The 19,265-nt window shown below is 45.7% G+C and overlaps 1 protein-coding gene across 2 annotated transcripts in view; it reads right to left on the reverse strand.

The window, feature by feature from the left end:
• Positions 1 to 19,265, reverse strand: part of LOC311113797 (E3 ubiquitin-protein ligase SMURF2-like) — a 65,292-nt gene that overhangs the window by 20,873 nt on the left and 25,154 nt on the right. The window contains exons 2-9 of one of the 2 annotated variants that reach the window (XM_084157110.1): positions 15,471 to 15,509; positions 12,616 to 12,724; positions 8,392 to 8,525; positions 5,372 to 5,437; positions 4,792 to 4,876; positions 4,105 to 4,188; positions 2,862 to 3,079; positions 70 to 154 (exon numbers count right to left, since the gene is read on the reverse strand). In XM_084157110.1, coding sequence (XP_084013236.1) covers positions 70 to 154; positions 2,862 to 3,079; positions 4,105 to 4,188; positions 4,792 to 4,876; positions 5,372 to 5,437; positions 8,392 to 8,525; positions 12,616 to 12,724; positions 15,471 to 15,509 — 820 coding nt within the window. Of the gene's footprint in view, positions 1 to 69; positions 155 to 2,861; positions 3,080 to 4,104; positions 4,189 to 4,791; positions 4,877 to 5,371; positions 5,438 to 8,391; positions 8,526 to 12,615; positions 12,764 to 15,470; positions 15,510 to 19,265 lie in introns of both variants that reach the window. The other variant, XM_084157109.1, reaches the window with a different exon arrangement.

The raw sequence follows: 19,265 nt of genomic DNA on the forward strand, positions 1-19,265 counted from the left end.
GAGAGAGAGAGAGACAGAGAGCGAGAGAAAGACATGGAGGTGAGTGTGTGTGTTCATAGCAGACTGTACCTGGGCACTCGGGGGTCGTGCCATGTGCTGACGCCCGTCTGGGTGTGGAGGAAGTACACCTGGCCCTGCTGGGTGGTTCTCTGCTCTGTGAGGGGGGGACACAGAAAGACAACACCGTGAGAAAAGCAGAGGGAATCTTAAATGGAACACTCTTTTTCTTCATTTCTTTCAACTTAAATGGCACACAAATTAGTATTTATGTTCAAAAAATATGGACAGGACACCAAGTGTATGTGTACCACCCGGTATGTGTGCACCGACGGCGACAAGGCACCGGTGTGTATGTGTGCCTCTTGCCTGCACATGTAGTCCCTCATTCATCCACATTAACCCCCATTTCCTTCTGACACCACACAACACATATCCTACCCAGCTCTCTCACCTCTCACTCCCTAAGTTTTTGGAAGCCACACCCAACTGGTCAGAGTCAGAGACTGAGTCTAATGAGAAAAATGCCCTCTGGCCTTAAGTGAGTCACCTCTGCCAAGCACACTGGGCATTTTCAGAGGCATGGATCACCGCCATTCTAACTGAATGGCATTCATCACCACCCTTATAATTTCCTTCACAGACTCTCTGGTTCAGTTCTTCTACAGAGCTCAGTGTTGAGCCTTGAGTTTACCCAGTTCAGCACTGAGAGGCCCAATAGCTCTGCAGGAGATATACACTGAGTGTACAAACCATTAAGAACACCTGCTCTTTCCATGACATAGACTGACCAGGTGGATCCAGGTGAAAGCTATGATCCCTTATTGATGTCACTTGTTAAATCCACTTCAATCAGTGTAGATGAAGGGGAGGAGACAGGTTAAAGAACAATTATTTAAGCCTTGAGACATGGATTGTGTATGTGTGCCATTCAGAGGGTGAATGGGCAAGACAAAAGATTGAAGTGCCTTTGAACGGGGTATGGTAGGAGGTGCCGGGTGCATCGGTTTGTGTCAAGAACTGTAACACTGCTGGGTTTTTCACGCTCAACCGTTTCCTGTGTGTATCAAGAATGGTCCACCACCCAAAGGACATCCAGCCAACGTGACAACTGTGTGAAGCATTGGAGTCAACATGGGCCAGCATCCCTGTGGAACGCTTTCGACATCTCCATGCCCCGACAAATGTTTGGTATAATCAGTGTATACTCATAATTAATACATTTGCTAAGTTGTGTTGTATATAAGAATAGAGGTAGAAATAGAGGATGGTGAACTTCCACAGAACAGGGAGATTATGTTGACTGGTGGGCTGGTGTTGTAAATTAGTGCATTGCTACAGTATATTAATAATGGTGCAATATACTTGACTGTTGACATCCAATGTGTCAATGTTTTTAATTGTATCTGTCCCTATCAAATTAATATCATCCTCAGGCTAACCGCTACCACATATACAGAGAGAGAGAGAATCAGCTGGCGGACGAGACTACTAGCAAATAAGCTATTAAATACGTAAAAACTGTGTGTTGGTCTCTGGCTGTGAAAGTCAAACTGGTCAAAAACTGTGTGAATGGGGTGCTCGAAACAGCAGCAATCCATAGCAACAGCCTAGCAACCACCAGCCTGTAGTACTTAAATCTTATTGCATAATGTATGTAATACTTTCCATCTGCATGCATAACGTATACAAGACTGAGCCTGTACAGCGGGAACAATAATAATATCTGACACTTTGACAAGGGCAGACTTGGGGTTGACCAAAAACACACAAACACCCATCTTCCCCCCGCTCCCCCCATCTTTTCACCCGCTCCCCCCCATCTTTCCCCCGCTCCCCCCCATCTTCCCCCCGCTCCCCCCCCATCTTCCCCCCCTCTTGCCATCTATCTTTCTCTACCTTCCTCTCTCCGTCCCTCCCCTGTGGGAATATCACTCGGCACTGCGAGAACACTTCGGAGCGCTGGGAAGTGTTCGCAAACATGGGGAAGAGAGGAAAGAAGAGGAGGAGAGGAGAGGGGAGGGGTGAGGAGAGAAGAGGGGCCTGCGCTGATTGCAGCTGTCATGATGTGGTGCTGTGGGAAGAGGGGAGCTGAGAGAGGAAGGAAGGAGAGAGAGGGAGGGAGCTGAGAAAAGCAGGGAGGGACAGAGGGATCTAGAGAGACAGGGAGGGAGGGGGAGAGAGGGAAGGAGGGGGGAAGGCTGTGGTTGTAGCAGCAGGGAGATTGTTGTACTACACTCTCAAAGGCTGATAACAAAGCCATCTTTGACCTGGTATTACCCCGGCTACATGGATACTGCAAGGTCCACTAATTCCTTTCACTGAGAATTACGGTGTGTGTGCGTGTTCATGTGTGCGTACATGTGTGTGTGACCTGCTCACTGTAACTCTGAGTCAGGTCAGTTGAGGTGTGTGTATGGGTGTTTATGTAAGCATGTGACTGTGCTTACAGAAGCCTTTGGCACATCATGCTGGCTGAGTGAGCGACCATGTGTCTCTCTCTCTCCCCGATAATGAGTAACTGTACACATATCCCTTAGGTAGGTTAGGCAGAGGGTGTTGTGTGTGTCTGAGTGCACCCCTGTCCTCTGCCCTCTCCATATCCGTTGGGTAGGTTTATGCGGGTTTGTAGGCTAGTGTGTGTGTGTGTGTGTGTGTGTGTGTGTGTGTGTGTGTGTGTGTGTGTGTGTGCACGCACGTGTGTGTTTCTGTAACCACATCACTTGACCACCATATCCCCCAGGCAGATCAGGCTGTGTGAAAATTAGTGTTTATACATTAGTTATGTGAATGTGTGTGTTAGTGTATATGTTTGTATGCAGGTCTTTGTATGCAAGTATGTTCGTTTTTTTAGTGTGTCTCACCGTATCCCTCTGGCAGGTCCGGCGGGGTGTGGAGGTGGGTCCTGCTCATGTAGTTCCTGTGTCTCTGGGAGCGGACGCGTCTCTCCTGGACCCGCGGGTCACTGCCACTGCTGGGCAGCACACCGATGGCCGCCCCGTTGGGGGTCATGACCGGCGTGTTCTCATCCACCACGCAGCTGAGGGGCCGCCCGGAGGGGCTGGAGTACTCAGACGCCGGCCTGGAAAGGAGGGGGGACACAGAGGTTGAGATAATATCTAAGTAAGTGTGCACATTTGATGGGGTATTGTTTGTGTCTGTGTGTGTATGTAAACGTGTAACGGCGTCGGACTGTGTTCGTCCCCCTGCCTGTGTGTGTGTGTCTCAGTGGCAGTCTAGTCTATGAGTGGCAGGAAAACAACTGATAAGACGACTGGTCAAAGGGGAGGGAGTAAAGGAGAGGAGACGAGACGAGAGAGAGAGAGCCCCCCTCCACTCCCCCAGACCACTTTGTCTGGCCATCCAGGGCCACTGACGCCTTGGTTATCTCCTTCGACAAACCCCCCCCCCAACCCCACCTTAACCCCTGCCTCACCCACCTCCTCTCCCCTAACCCAATCCCACCATCCAACAGCACACCCCTCCCCCCTCCCCAGCCCGCTTAAAGCAAAATAGGAAGGCCAGCTCCAGAGCGGTTATTTATTTGTCTGCTTACTTCCCTATCGGCTCCACTGATACGGGTGCCCTGTAAGGAAGGCGACAGTTGTTCCAGGAGAAAGGTGGGCCAAGCCAAACCTGGCTGGCCCTATTTAGGGGGCTGAGCCTTTCAGGAAATTGATAGGAACTCCCTCATTAGGCTACCCAGTGACTGTTTTGTTTTCCTTTTACAATAGTGCATGGATGGCCTATTTTCTGGGGCAGTGAGGCACAATATACTACTAGACAAGCTTGTTGATGTTGTGTTGTGGCATATAACCAACTGTTTCCCTTAGGACTTAGATGGAGAGGATGTGTGCCCTTTTTTAGGGCAACGTAAGGAAAATATTCTAATAAACAGGCTAGAGGTGAAGAGGGAGGTTGATGTTGTATTATAAAGAGTGTCTGGACTATTTATGGAAATTACAGATGATGGATTTGACCTTTGGTACTCAGTGTGTGAACAAACGGTCTGCTGGATGTTGGCAGCACTCCAGGGTCAGTAGCTGCCGAGGGGGATTCTATCTGGTGCAAAGGTAGGTGTGTGTGTGTGTATGTGTGTTGACGTACCTGGTGGGCCTCTCCCATTGTGTGGTGCGTGTGATGTGGTTTAGGTACTGGATCCGACCAGAGGCTGTCCTCCGCTCCTCCCAGCTGATACAGACAGACACACAGCAAGACCGACACAGTGAGCAACAGACCAAGGAACAAGTATTCCCATTTGCATTTTGCAACCAGATTCAATATACCCCTATTCCAACCAGATTCAGATCTACTTTCAAGCTAAACCTTATACAATAACAAATAACTATCTCTACGTAAGAAAACGATGTAAATCTAATAGCGGATTTATGCTTGATCTGGCAATGCGGTCCGGAGGCTCCGTACGGAGGGTGTGACGCAATTGCGGAGCCTCCGGAGGCTTGCAGAGGCCAAATTGAGCTCCTCATAAATGTTGTAACAATGCAGAGGGCTCCGTATAGTGCCGCATTGACATGACTGGTTGATGGTAGGTGGGGGCAGGAGGTCCTGTATAAACACAAACTCACTTCCTTGACAACAGTTATGCTCAACAGCTCTGCTACACAAAGTGCAAGAAGTATGAAAGCCCTGACTTCTGCAAAGGCAGTATCGCCGTAAATGCTGTACGGCCAATGCAGACGCCTGATTGACCACGCAGAGCCTTTAAGCTCATTGGATACACGCAAACGGGTACATAATGTAGCTTTAGTCATAAGATACATCAGGAGCCCTTACCCATCAGGTAAATCATTATCAAACAGACGGCTGCAGTCCACCACGGGGCCTCCTGTGCCGATACGGTCTCTGGACTGTAGACTCACTGGAGACAGGAGACAACAGCAGCAGTTAGACCAATATCATGTAATGCTGTATAACTAAGGCCATGAGAATGAGATTATCCTAACCGTAACCTGACCGAGGGAAACTCTCGACCCTAGTTGAACCAGGGCTCAGAGTTCTTCCTGGTCAGGTCACATCGTCTGGAAAACACTAAAAGCAGTGTGTGGTGAGGTCAACCCAGAGTATCGAGACACCGGATCCTGTCTGTGTTGAGCAAACAGACTCTGTGGAAACCTAAGAGGTCAAAGGTGGTTTTACTGAGAAACGAGCTCCTCAGACAGACATGGCTTTCCTTTCAGATAGACCGATGATAGTGGCGAAACATCCAGCAGACCTGTGGTTGTGTCAGACAGAACCACACGTCTGCTCCTCGGACCAAAGTCTGCTTTTGTGTGTGTGCGTGCTTCTGTGTGTGCGTGCTTGTGTGTGCGCGTGCTTGTGTGCGGTTCAGAACACTATACACAGATCTACTCACCAACTATCTGGCCTCTCACTGTGTCGTTGTCATTGGGTCCCAGCTTATTCAGGTCCAGTCTCTGATCTGTGGGGTTAGAAGAGAACAATTGAATGAGCAAAGAATAACTTATCAAAGCTCTATTTTTCCCCAAGGGAATTTCAAAAGTGACATCGACAAGCTTTCTATCCGTCTGCCCTTAGTATTGAGTAAGGACAAGACAAACACTGCTATTACCACACCGTTATGTCATCACCACAAGAACAACACCATCCCATGCAACACCACACCATCCCATGCAACACCATACCAGCCAGCAGCATACCACTCTGCATCCCACTGCTGGTTTGCTTCTGAAGCTAAGCAGGGTTGGTCCTGGTCGGTCCCTGGATGGGAGACCAGATGCTTCTGGAAGTGGTGTTGGAGGGACAGTAGGATGCATTCTTTCCTCTGGTCTAAAAAAAGATCCCAATGCCCCAGGGCAGTAATTGGGGACATTGCCCTGTGTAGGGTGCCGTCTTTCGGAGGGACAGTAAACTGGAGTCCTGACTCTCTGTGGTCACTAAAGATCCCATGGCACTTACAGTAGGGGTGTTAACCCTGGTGTCCTGGCTAAATTCCCAATCTGGCCCTCATACCATCATGGCCACCTAATCATCCCCAGCTTCCAATTGGCTCATTCATCTCCCCTGTAACTATTCCCCTGGTCATTGCTGTAAATCAGAATTTGTTCTTAAATCAACTTACCTGGTAAAATAAGGGTTAAAAAATAAATAAAATAAATCCTCATACAACATACCACTCTCCCTTCAAAACAAGAGGGGAAGAAAACGTTCATACCGTGGACAACAAGAGAAATATGAAAAGATGAAGACTAAGATAGTCAGAAAACTACATCAAATCTGCCTATGAACAAGACTGTCAGCCAATGGAAGGAGGCCTACAGTAGTAGAGGGGTCTCCATTTCACAGTGCGGGTTAAAACCTGATCCCAAATCAGCCGTAGCTGCTCTCCCTCTACTCATCCTAAGACATTCTAGATGTAAATGTCAGCTCCTATTAGCTAACTCTTTGGTCTGGGTCAGGGGGAGCAAAAAGTGAGAGTACACCCTAGGTTGTATCCAGACTACGGGAGACGGGGTAGTGAGACCATCCGCTCCCCGGTGTCTTCCTGACAGACAGCACTGTACTGTGGATCAGGGATCTGTTCCGGATCCGCGTCTAGACTAAACAGGGGCGGTCTAAAGGGTTACAAGGCTGGAATAGTAAGCAGCTTTCAGAAGAGGAAAAAAGACACTAAGTGGAACTGTATCCTGGCCTGCAAACATCTAAGGTGCATTTAAAAAAACTAAAGGAAAAGGGGAGGGGGACAGGCTCAGACGAAAGGAAAGAGCAGGGCAATAAAAAGGGTACATGAACCAAAACTACCACAACAAATACACTATCTATACAACATATGTAGGCTTAATTACCAGTGTATCAACAGTATATGTCTCTCTGTATACAAGTCTTGCCACCCAGACAGTGCATAGCCGATATAATACAAATATTACTGATCCATGTATACATTCTATACATACTGTCCTCCATCACAGACGCACCAAAACCAGTTTAAATAAACAATGGTAAAATAAGACAAAAACAAAAGGATAGAATCCCGAGGCCTGCAATTTGTAACTAGGACAAAGGGCTCTGAGGTTTGTGTCAGTGCGTGTGTGTGTTTGTATGATGCTACAATAAGTTATAGTACAGGAAGTGGTAGAGCTGTAGCGGGCCAGACTGTTAGCAGAAGAAGAAGAGGCCCCTAGAGACTGTGGTGGCTGGACCACAGACAGACAGACAGGCGGGCGGGGGGAGGGTTATGTGAGGACTGGTGCCCTGCGACAGCCTGTCTCCCTTGTTGTCCACTTCTTGTCTACATCAGCAGCATCGACCCATACTGACTGGCTTTAGTGCCACACTGTCTGACTGACATTTTCTAGAGGACTCTCATTGTCACAGCCAGTTATGGCCTCTATTCTAAACCACTTAGGGAGAAAACCACTGAGTGGTCTAGATAGATATACAGATATACTATAGATGGAGGGTGAGGAAGGTATGGCAGTTTGATAGGCAATATACTGTAAGTGGAGACAGCTAGTTCAACAGCCTAGCTAGCATCTTTAACTGTTGACTGTTATAGCTTGCTGAAAAAGGCAATGCTTTATACCTATGGTTGCTCACTGCTAATGATAGCAGTCGGGATGGGACCCAGTCTGAATGCAGCAGCTAACTGCTAACAAGCCAGGTAAAACAAAGGAAATACACTTTCCAGTAAGTACTCATAAAGAAGCTGTCACTGCAAGCGTAGAAAAGGGAGACAGTACGTCTACTTCACATACAGTTAGTCTGTGTCTGAAGAGACAGCAGGACGAGTGTGTGTGTGTGTGTGTGTGTGTGTTTCCCTTCACGCTACAGAGGTGGAAACCCCGGGGAGTGTGTTTGAGCTGGCAGCGCCAGGCATGGGCGAGACACCCAAATCCCAGGAGCCCCCTATCCCGCTCTCGATGGCGTCCGTCTCACCAGGCCAGGCAGCGGCAACAAGCTCTGTGCCCTAGCCAGCCAGACTGGCACCTGATACCCAGGGAGGGAGTGGGCAGAGCGGGACAGCGACAGTGCCAGACTCCCATATGGCCGTCAATCAATAGGGTTTAATGGCAGGTGTGTGTGTGTGTGTGTGTGTGTGTGTGTGTGTGTGTGTAATAGGGCCTTCTAGGCAGTGGGGCAGGATAGAAGCCTGTCTTGTCTTTGATGTGGTCTATAAATCAGACCATGCGCTGCGTAATAGGAGTGAAATAGTGATGACTAGAGGGGGGAATGTGTGTCTGTGTTTGAGTAATCGTTGGGAGGTTTTCTGCTGTCACACTAGACTGAGACCACCTCCAGACAGACACGCACTGTGTAAAGCACACTCACACGTTCACATACATTTTTGCTAAAACGTGCAAACATACATTCTTGCTCTAATACATGCTCGAACGCACATACACACAGTACACTTACAGCCGGTGTCTTTGAGGCGGTTGATGGCGTTGGAGAGCAGGCGGACACAGCCCAGGAAGCCGGCCCCCTGCTTCTTGTGAATCTTCTTGTGGTTCCACACACTGATGGTGATGGAGTCAGACTTCCCAATGTACCTGTGGATGACAGGAGAGAGAAAGACAGGAGAGAGAGAGAGAGAGACAGGAGAGAGATAGAGAGAGAGAGAGAGAGAGAGAGAGAGAGAGAGAGAGAGAGAGAGAGAGAGAGAGAGAGAGAGAGAGAGAGTCTCTTTAATGTGCATCATTTAAGATCTTTAAATACATTGCTTATAACACTGAGTGGGCCTGTCCGTCTCATCACTGTGCTTTTGGAGCACTGAGTCATTATCCCAGGGAAACAGCGAAGCTATTAGGGAGAGACGGACATCTCATACACACACCTGCACTTACATACATTCCACTGAAGAGGAGGACCTACTAAAGAAAGTGTGTACACGCAGTCACATCACAGAGAACGTATGGAGGGGTCATGAGGTCTAAATGACTCTTCTATAACTACAGTGTGCCAACTGTCCATGATGACGATGATGAAGCTGCTTGTCTGGCTATAAGGTCAGCCTAGTCATCATGAATCAGAGAAGAGAACCCCTAGTCTCCCCTCTCTCTCCTGCATCACAGTCTCCCACACAGACAGCACATACAGTAAACACACACACCGACTGGTCTAATTACAGCTTTCCCAACACTGCTGCCTACTCAGCCCTCTTCCATGGGTACGTATATATCATGAAGAGAAGGGTTTCCAGGAGAGGGGTTTCCCAGAACGCACCTAGAAAATGCACATAGCCCATACTGTAATAGGGAGTGGGGAGAGGATGTCTAGTCAGTTTTAAAATTTGCTCACTCAGTGCCTCCTTTTGTCAATAGACAAGTCTGCTCAAATATCTGATACTAATATCACTGGAAACTGATGACTGAGAACAAATTAAATGTTTCCAAAGAGGCATGTCTTTTTGCATTGTTCTGTCTTTAAAGGAGTGATGGACAGAAATTAAATAAAACTTTAATCTAAGCACATTAAATCTAATCTGTTTTTTTATATTAAAAGCCTTGCTTGCATTGTGGGTTGAAATTTCCGCCTGCTGTCTTATCTAGATTCGGATAAAGGCTTCAAACTAAGCCAAGTTACTCCACCTCTATGCTGTGGTCATAATGCATGGGCCAACAACATGATTTGGTGTGTGTCTGTGTTCAAACCCAGGCTGTGTTTAAGGGGAAATGAGAGAGCAGAACAGACAGTGACCTAGCGTCTGGGGCTTTGAAAATGAGGACAGGTAAACACAATTTCCTCACTCAAAATGACTTGAGCAAGACACACGTGTACACACACACACACACGGTCACAAACACACAAGCACGCGCACACACATTTGTGAAACCATGTACCGTCTGGCTTTGCAGGTAGAGCTGGTGATTAGAACAGTGCTTACCGCAGTAAATGAAGGAGGAGAAAAAAACCACAGAGAGAGAAGGAAAACCACTTGTCCGTGCATACGGCTAATTATAGCTATATGATAACACCACAGTATATGAGGTAAGTATTACTTATAGAGCCTCAGTCTAGCTAGTCTGAAGAGCTCTTCATTTCCAGTGGGTGTAAGTATGCCATAGTCACAGATCTCGGATCAGTTTACTCTCCCAAATCCCTTACCTCAACCATTAAGGTGGAACACTCAAAACTGGCCTCAGATCAGTTTCTAGGCTGATGATGCATCAAGTTTGCCAATTCACTGGTTTGTGACTAATGGTGACTGGTGAGCTGGGGTGCCACAATGGGAGACATCTTAGTCATGCCAGTAGGTGCCCAGTCACGCCAGTCTGCCAGCCCCGACTGGTTTAAATTTAATGAGGCTAGATATAGACATCTAGACTAATCAACGGCCCAGACAGACTGGCAGACGACACTGTCACACTTCCTCCCCTGACGGCTGGCGAGACCAGCTCTGCCTTCTGGGATATGACAGCACGGCGGCCACCTGCTCTGGGTTTCCTGGGCCGAGAGAGACGGGCGATTAGGGAACCAGGGAGGGAGAGAGGGGAGGAGGCTGGTGAGGAGAATAGCGTGGTTGGTGCAGTGAGAGAAGGAGCGTGAATGGGTTTTTACCAATCAAGGCCTCTGAAAAATACAACCGTCAATCGTATCAATTAACTTCTCTATAGAAATATGAAATACCACCTTCTACTATATACATTGATCAAGGGCTCTAACATACAGTGTGAAGCTAAAATGGGTCACATCTACACCCAGATTGGTTCCTACAGAGGGCAGCGAGAGCGCTTACAGGCCTTGTGCTCTAAAACAACCCCTTTACTATTCATGACGTCTCTAGCTTTCCTAAGGGATATACAGTGCATTAGCATCCCATTAGCATCACATTGGGAGCTACATGACCTGGTACTCTAATGCCGCCTGTCTTGCTGCAGGCGCTGATGTAGTGAATATGAAAACAGAGCGAGGCAGACTGTATGCTCCTAAACTCCAAACACTGTCTGTACTAATACATCTTTTGACTTCTCTCTCTTTTCTGGTTTAATGGCCTCTGTCTGCAAACGTATAGCTACATAAGTTACGCTATAATTGCAAAATCCCTGACTGTATTAGTGAAAACTGCAACAACAAAACTCAGCCTGAGTTTTGCAGTACACATGCACTAGTCAATTTGTGGGTGTCACACACTCCCTGACTGTACCCTATTTCTTTAAAGTGTACACTCATACACTCAACCCCATGCACTTAAATATAAAAGCATTGGATTGGTGTATTTCTTACACCAGTACAGTCCCTTCCATGAAGGGAAGTGAACATGCACATGTAGGGTGGATGAAGAATGTGTTCTGCTGTGACTGTAATGGTCTGTAGTCCAGAAGGGGTTACACTACACTACAGTAGCAGACCCACAGAGAGTGGGCTGCTGGGTTGGCTGTGTGCTGAGCACTTAGCTTGGCCTGGTGTGGAGGAGGGAGGTGTGGAGAGCAGTGGTAACCTGCCAGCCAACAGGCTGGGGCTGGGGCTGAAGGCTCAATCTGTGGCTTGTGCTCCTTGGCATGTCAGCCATTTCCTGTGACAGAGCCCTGGGGTCAGGGGTCACTGGCAGGGGAGACTCCCTCAGGACCAGTGGAGAGGAGAGTGTTTGAAGAAGACAAGCATTGGGGGGGGGTGTAAGCACACACACAAGCATGCAAAACACACACACAGACAAACATGCACACACACAGCGAGAGACGGACAAATATGTCTTCCCTCCGCAGTGTCAAACGTAATGTTTTTTTTCCTTCTTTTTTGGGGAACTAATTAATGATGTAACCCACATTCCCTGTATTATTCAATCTGTGCATAGTGGTTTGGTGACAAGACACCCACATCCCAATATCTCTGCATAGTTTCCCTATGCTTTGTAACACACACACACCTCTCTCCTCATGTCTAGCTTTCTCTCCTCTCCTCTTCTCCCTCTACATCCCTCTTTTCCCTCTCTCACCCCTCCTGTAACTCATTGCCAGTAGGTCCTTTGGGTCCTGTGGTGATTACTCCCAAGAACAGCATGTTACGCTTGCAGCTCAACATTCACAACACATGGCTCATTTCAGTCGGACAGTCCCAATGGTTAGACTAGGGTTTCGTCTGAAATGGCACCCTAGTCACTATATAGTGCACTACTTTTGACCAGGCCTTTAGTGAAAAGTTGTGCACTACATAGGGAATAGGGTGCCATTTCGGACAGTCAAAAGGCCTCAAATGGTTTATGGTGGGTGTTCCTGCACATTAGCACGGGAAGGGAGGGTAACCTGCTGCATTCCTTGCACGCTTATCATAGCAGCGCATGGAGATTGGAGACGCCACAGCTTAGGCAATAAAACCAGACCAGTGATAATGTTGAAAACCATAGTCAACATGGAGGTTGTGTTCGCAGTTGTCTGTGGTTCTTTGGCATCCATTATAGGAAGTGGTTTCTTTAGGAGATGTCAGTGAGTTTCACCAAATCCAGACCCTAGTCCCTACTTTCTTAGTCTCACGCACCAGCCGTTCTCCCTGGGGACGAGGTTATGCTACTACTTCCTACTAGGCACTTTTGTAGATCTGAAAGGATAAATTGCTGAGACAAGCTGGAACAAGGAATACATGGTGAAACAAGGGTTTATTGGTCTCAGGCGGTCCCCCAGTATAGAGTCTTCCCTGGTAACTTACAGGTCGTAATGTTGGTTCCACTTGGGGTCCAGCGTGTTCCTCACGGTGTCCGTGGAGTGGCATTGCCCCGAGCCATCCACCACCACTTTGGCAAAGGGGTCAGGCAGCCCTGTGGAGGAGGAGCCAAAATGGAGGATTGTATTCACAACTGTGGATGGCATAGAAACAATGGAGTCAATGGAACTATATTTACAGTATGGTTAATTTATCTAGCATGGAAATGAAATGGTTTATATGAAATGGAGATTATATGTTGCAATTGGAGCCAAAATGGAGGATGTATGCCTGAATTAGTTTCTAGGTAACTGTAATCACAAGCGGATGGCATAAAAACATTGACTAACAACAAACCTATATTCACATAATAATGTTCATTATCTAACGTTAAGATATGTTATAGGTGAAATTAGAGCCAAAATGCAGGATAGGTATGTGCACGTCAACATGATAGAGTTTCTATGGAACTGTATTCAAATACAACAGCTGAGTCATAAGGTGGCATACAAAACATTCATTGTCAATGGACCTGTATTTACACTGGCTCTTTTAGATCATAGAAATGGAAAATAGTGTGTGCAGTTGAGAAAGCAGGTCAGAGGCATGTCTTTCTTTCCACCCCTGTCTATTATACTCTTTGGAAATCTGATAATGGACGGTACACACACACTGCTACCAACCTAGGCAAGATCAACATATGCCGCCCTTGTCGTGTATAGTATAAAGATTTGGAATGGATTGATAGACTAGAGTAGAATAATGATGTGTATCATGAGCAATTAGTACATTTCAGTTTATTCCGTAGCACTTGGAAACAAAACATTGTTGCCAACTATTCACATCGGAGAGTTATAATGTTGCAATCACTAGGCAGCCAACTGCCTATAGCAGGAAACAGAGTTATGACACGAGTCACGACCCCGCGATAGTTCAAATTACAATAAACATAACATTTGTTAACATCATCCAGTAGAACTGTAAAAAGAGTGAGATTTAATTTGAGCTTTGGAAACATGTGCTTTCATAAATGCACGGCGCGGGCCTTGTTTCACAGGAGCCTTGTAAAATAAGCTTTCTCTCAATGAACCAGCCTTAACGAATTTCGTTTCTTTTCATATCGAATTTGATTGTCCAACATCAGGTTTACAATTTCTCAATTTTGTGGCCGCCTAGTGTGTCCTCTTTTTACTGCTGTGGTGTTGAATCACAGCGGGAATGGGGAGTGGTGCGGGCCGGCCCAGCCATGACTAGAAGGGATCCAGCTTTAGTCAAATTAATGTCAAAAGTTGAATTGTTTTGCATTTTAGCTAACCCTAACTCTTTTCCTAACCTTAACCTAATTCTCCTAACCTGCTCCATAAGTTCTCCTAACCTGCTACGAAGTCAAATCGGACGTTAATTTGACAAAAGCTGGATCGTTCTAGCCATGACCGGCCGGCCCTGGAGACAGCCATGTTTTGTTATTTATTAGGCTTACTTAAAATGTTCATGCCTAGGCTAAATTAAATTAGAAAGGCTAGATTGTATTTGAAAACAGCTGTGTTTTGCTATTTATTAAAGTGTTCATACAAATAGCCTATAGGTCAGGTCGTTCGCAAATTATATTATACAAATATGATATTTTGAAGTTGTGTTTTACTGTGTAGGCGACTTGTTCTTATACGCTAAATGTTTTAATCTTTAAAAAAAGAAAAAGATATTCATTTATGATTTATAGCAGGGATGAAGACGCAAAGGTCATATTTTGCTTTTCAATAAAACCTGTCATGTTGGTATATGAACACCATTCTACCTTATTTTATTACAACTTTACAGGCTCTTTTCTATTCTGTTAAGATGAATTACAATAATCTAAATGTGATGTTGAGCACCGTGGGTGGACGCCCTAATGCGTTACGCACCCAACACGTAAAAATCTTGCCGGTCACGTTGTTCGGAGCCAAATTTTCCTAACGGAAACCCTGGTACACACACACACACTGACTGTGCTCCATAGCAATGACATACTGTGTGTGACTACTATAGTTAGGAGTGTGTGCCTCCAGGCACTGATACCTCCCACAGGTCAAACTTGTTGAGTCACATTCACCCCTTTGCCATACTGGCAGAGGAAGCAGGGACTTCCCTCTGCAGGCAGGTGTGTGTGTGTGTGTGTGTGTGTGTGTGTGTGTGTGTGTGTGTGTGTGTGTGTGTGTGTGTGTGTGTGTGTGTGTGCGCGTCATTTTCAGGAAACGGTGCCTTAAAGCCCACAGTATTCCAATACATGGCTTCAAGGGAGATGTGCAACTGCATAGCCTAAAGAATGTTCCAATTCACTATTTTTATTTTATCAAAATCATACACTATGATAATTAGCCTACAAAGGGGACGTGCCTGTGCTTTGTGTTCAATCAGAGGTATTTATCTGTGATGAGTATCTCCGTCTCGCCATGATATGAAACTTCACCAGATCCTCTGGCATTAAGCCAATGTGAAGATCGTAAGATACAGGAACTTCACATTTACGACCTGTAGCCTTTCACAGTCAGCCTAATGACTGAGAACCATTAAAATACCATTAAAACTACATTAATGGTTGCTCATCTGTGCCAGTCATAACAGCACACGACAGGCATTACCAGCTCATCACCGACGCTCTTCTACCTCATTGGATATCATTGGGGACTAGCGTCAATGTGCATTAGGTGTTCTATCTGTAATCTGTATTCGTCAGCCAATACTGCAGACAGACTGAGCTCCTATGGGACTCCATCTACTGAAGGCTTCAAAGCCAGCCAGCTAGCTGACAATCCCATCCCAACACACAGGGGGGTGGGCAGAACAGAAATAGCACTGGAAAAAAATTGGTTACTACTCACGGAAGAAGTCTTTCTTTGACAGGTTCTTCGCACACAGCACTGGAAGAGAAGAGAAGAAGAAAAGTTAGATGAGTTAAATGATGGATGTGCTACAATGGAAGAGCATTAATAGTGATTTCTCAATACAAAGCAAAGCAGATGGGGAGAAAAAAAACCTATGAGCTTACATATTAAATAAAACAACCAAATGCACAAAAGACAGCTTGTGGGTCAAACACTGTTAGACCTACACTACCAGTCAAAAGTTTGGACACACCTACTCATTCAAGTTTTTTTTTTTTTTTTTTTACTATTTTCTACATTGTAGAATAATAGTGAAGACATCAAAACTATGAAATAACACATATGGAATCATGTAGTAACCAAAAAAGTGTTAAACAAATCAAAATATATCTTATATTTGAGATTATTCAAATAGCCACCCTTTGCCTTGATGGCAGCTTTGAACACTCTTGGCATTCTCTCAACCAGCTTAATGAGGTAGTCACCTGGAATGCATTTCAATTAACAGGTGTGCCTTGTTAAAAGTTAATTTGTGGAATTTCTTTCCTTCTTAATGCGTTTGAGCCAATCAGTTGTGTTGTGACAAGGTAGGGGGGGTATACAGAAGATAGCCCTATTTGGTAAAAGACCAAGTCCATATTATGGCAAGAACAGCTCAAATAAGCAAATAGAAACGACAGTCCATCATTCCTTTAAGCCATGAAGGTCAGTCAAATAGGAACATTTCAAGAACGTTGAAAGTTTCTTCAAGTGCAGTCGCAAAAACCATCAAGCGCTATGATGAAACTGGCTCTCATGAGGACCGCCACAGGAATGGAAGACCCAGAGTTACCTCTGCTGCAGAGGATAAGTTCATTAGAGTTACTGGCCTCAGAAATTGCAGCCCAAATAAATGCTTCAGAGTTCAAGTCACGGACACATCTCAGCATCAACTGTTGAGATGGGACAGTGTGAATCAGGCCTTCATGGTCGAATTGCTGCAAAGAAACCACTACTAAACGACACCAATAAGAAGAAGAGACCTGGTTTGGGCTTAGTGGGACTATCATTTGTTTTTCAACAAGAAATGACCCAACACACCTCCAGGCTGTGTAAGGGCTATTTTACCAAGAAGGAGAGTGATGGAGTGCTGCAACAGATGACCTGGCCTCCGCAATCCCCCGACCTCAACCCAATTGAGATGGTTTGGGATGAATCGGACGGCAGAGTGAAGGAAAAGCAGCCAAAAGTGCTCAGCATATGTGGGAACTCCTTCAAGACTGTTGGAAAAGCATTCCAGGTGTAGCTGGTTGAGAGAATGCCAAGAGTGTGCAAAGCTGTCATCAAGGCAAAGGGTGGCTATTTGAAGAATCGCAAATTTAAAATACATTTTGATTTGTTTAACACTTTTTTGGTTACTACATGATTCCATACGTGTTATTTAATAGTTTTGATGTCTTCACTATTATTCTACAATGTAGAAAATAGTAAAAATTAAGAAAAACCCTTGAATGAGTCGGTGTGTCCAAACTTTTGACTGGTACTGTATATGACAAGGCAAAGTCCAGTTTAGGCCTACACAAATAGCCTAAGCTACACTCCATTTCAATCCTTCACCCCAGGTATTCGGAGTCCGACAGATATCATGAAATGAGAACCAACCTTAGCTTGGAATCTAATCCCTGCCAGTGCCTTGGATTCCTGCTCTGAATCCCAGTCGCCTTTTGAAATAACCTCACTTTTGGGTGGTGCTCCCTCAAAACGTTTAACAGCTCAATTTTTGGAGGATTTCTGGCTTGGCTCTACTTTGTCTTCTTTATGGATGCTCTAGGTAACCGCTGTTGTCCGTCAGTCTGTCCGTCCATTACGGGCTAGCAGAGAGAGCGGTTAAAGAGGCTTCCCTTGTAAAATATTGAGTAGACAAGCATTCTTTCCAATATGAAGTGAGTCCCTGAGGTAAGCATCGCAGCCAAGAGCCAACACACAATGGCTTCCAGAAGAGAAGCAAAAATGAGTTGCAGGAACTGTGCCTAGCGCTCTCGCTCACGTATACAGTTCTCTCTACCATCTCTCCATCTCTGTAAATCTCTCTCTCCTGGTGTAATAGGGTCCAGGTGAGCCAAAGTGTGCCAAAGTCATGGAATGTCTTCCTAGTACTGCCAAGTTCTTATTGGGAGCAATTGAAACTCAGTAGGCTTGGGCGGTATACCGTTTACAGTGCCTTGCAAAAGTATTCATCCCTCTTGGCGTTTTTTTCTATTTTGTTGCATTACAACCTATAATTTAAATTGATTTTCATTTGGATTTCATTTAATGGACATACACAAAATAGTCCAAATTGGTGAAGTGAAATGAAAAAAAATAACTTGTTTCAAACAATTCTAAAAAAGAAATAACGGAAAAGTGGTGCGTGCATATGTATTCACCCCCTTTGCTATGAAGCCCCTAAATAAGATCTGGTGCAACCAACTACCTTCAGGAGTCACATAATTAGTTAAATAAAGTCCACCTGTGTGCAATCTAAGTGTCACATGATGTCACATGATCTCAGTATATATACACCTGTTCTGAAAGGCCCCAGCGTCTGCAACACCACTAAGCAAGGGGCACCACCAAGCAAGCGGCACCATGAAGACCAAGGAGCTCTCGAAACAGGTCAGGGACAAAGTTGTGGAGAAGTACAGATCAGGGTTGGGTTAAAAAAATTTATCAGAAACTTTGAACATCCCACAGAGCACCATTAAATCCATTATTAAAAAATTGAAAGAATATGGCACCACAACAAACCTGCCAAGAGAGGGCCGCCCACCAAAACTCACTCACCAGGCAAGGAGGTCATTAATCGGAGGGCATTAATCAGAGAGGCAACAAAGAGACCAAAGATAACCCTGAAGGAGCTGCAAAGCTCCACAGCGGAGATTGGAGTATCTGTCCATAGGACCACTTTAAGTCGTACACTCCACAGAGCTGGGCTTTACGGAAGAGTGGCCAGAAAAAAGCCATTGCTTAAAGAAAGAAATAAGCAAACACGTTTGGTGTTCGCCAAAAGGCATGTGGGAGACTCCCGAGTGGCGCAGCGGTCTAAGGCACTGCATCTCAGTGCTTGAGGCGTGCATCACTACAGACCCCCTGGTTCGATTCCAGGCTGTATCACAACCGGCCGTGATTGGGAGTCCCATAGGGCAGCGCACAATTGGCCCAACGTCATACGGGTTTGGCCGGTGTAGGCCGTCATTGTAAATAAGAATATTTTCTTAACTGACTTGCCTAGTTAAATAAAGGTTAAATAAAAAAATATAAAAAATAAACATATGGAAGAAGGTACTCTGGTCAGATGAGACTAAAATTGAGCTTTTTGGCCATCAAGGAAAATGCTATGTCTGGCGCACACCCAACACCTCTCATCACCCCGAGAACACCATCCCCACAGTGAAGCATGGTGGTGGCAGCATCATGCTGTGGGGATGTTATCCATCGGCAGGGACTGGGAAACTGGTCAGAATCGAAGGAATGATGGATGGCGTTAAATATAGGGAAATTCTTGAGGGAAACCTGTTTCAGTCTTCCAGAGATTTGAGACTGGGACGTAGGTTCAGCTTCCAGCAGGACAATGACCCTAAGCATACTGCTAAAGCAACACTTGAGTGATTTAAGGGGAAACATTTAAATGTCTTGGAATGGCCTAGTCAAAGCCCAGACCTCAATCAAATTGAGAATCTGTGGTATGACTTAAAGATTGCTGTACACCAGCGGAACCCATCCAACTTGAAGGGGCTGGAGCAGTTTTGCCTTGAAGAATGGGCAAAAATCCCA

Source organism: Coregonus lavaretus (assembly GCF_964263955.1).
Source record: "Coregonus lavaretus genome assembly, chromosome: 40".
NCBI classification, from domain to species: domain Eukaryota; kingdom Metazoa; phylum Chordata; class Actinopteri; order Salmoniformes; family Salmonidae; genus Coregonus; species Coregonus lavaretus.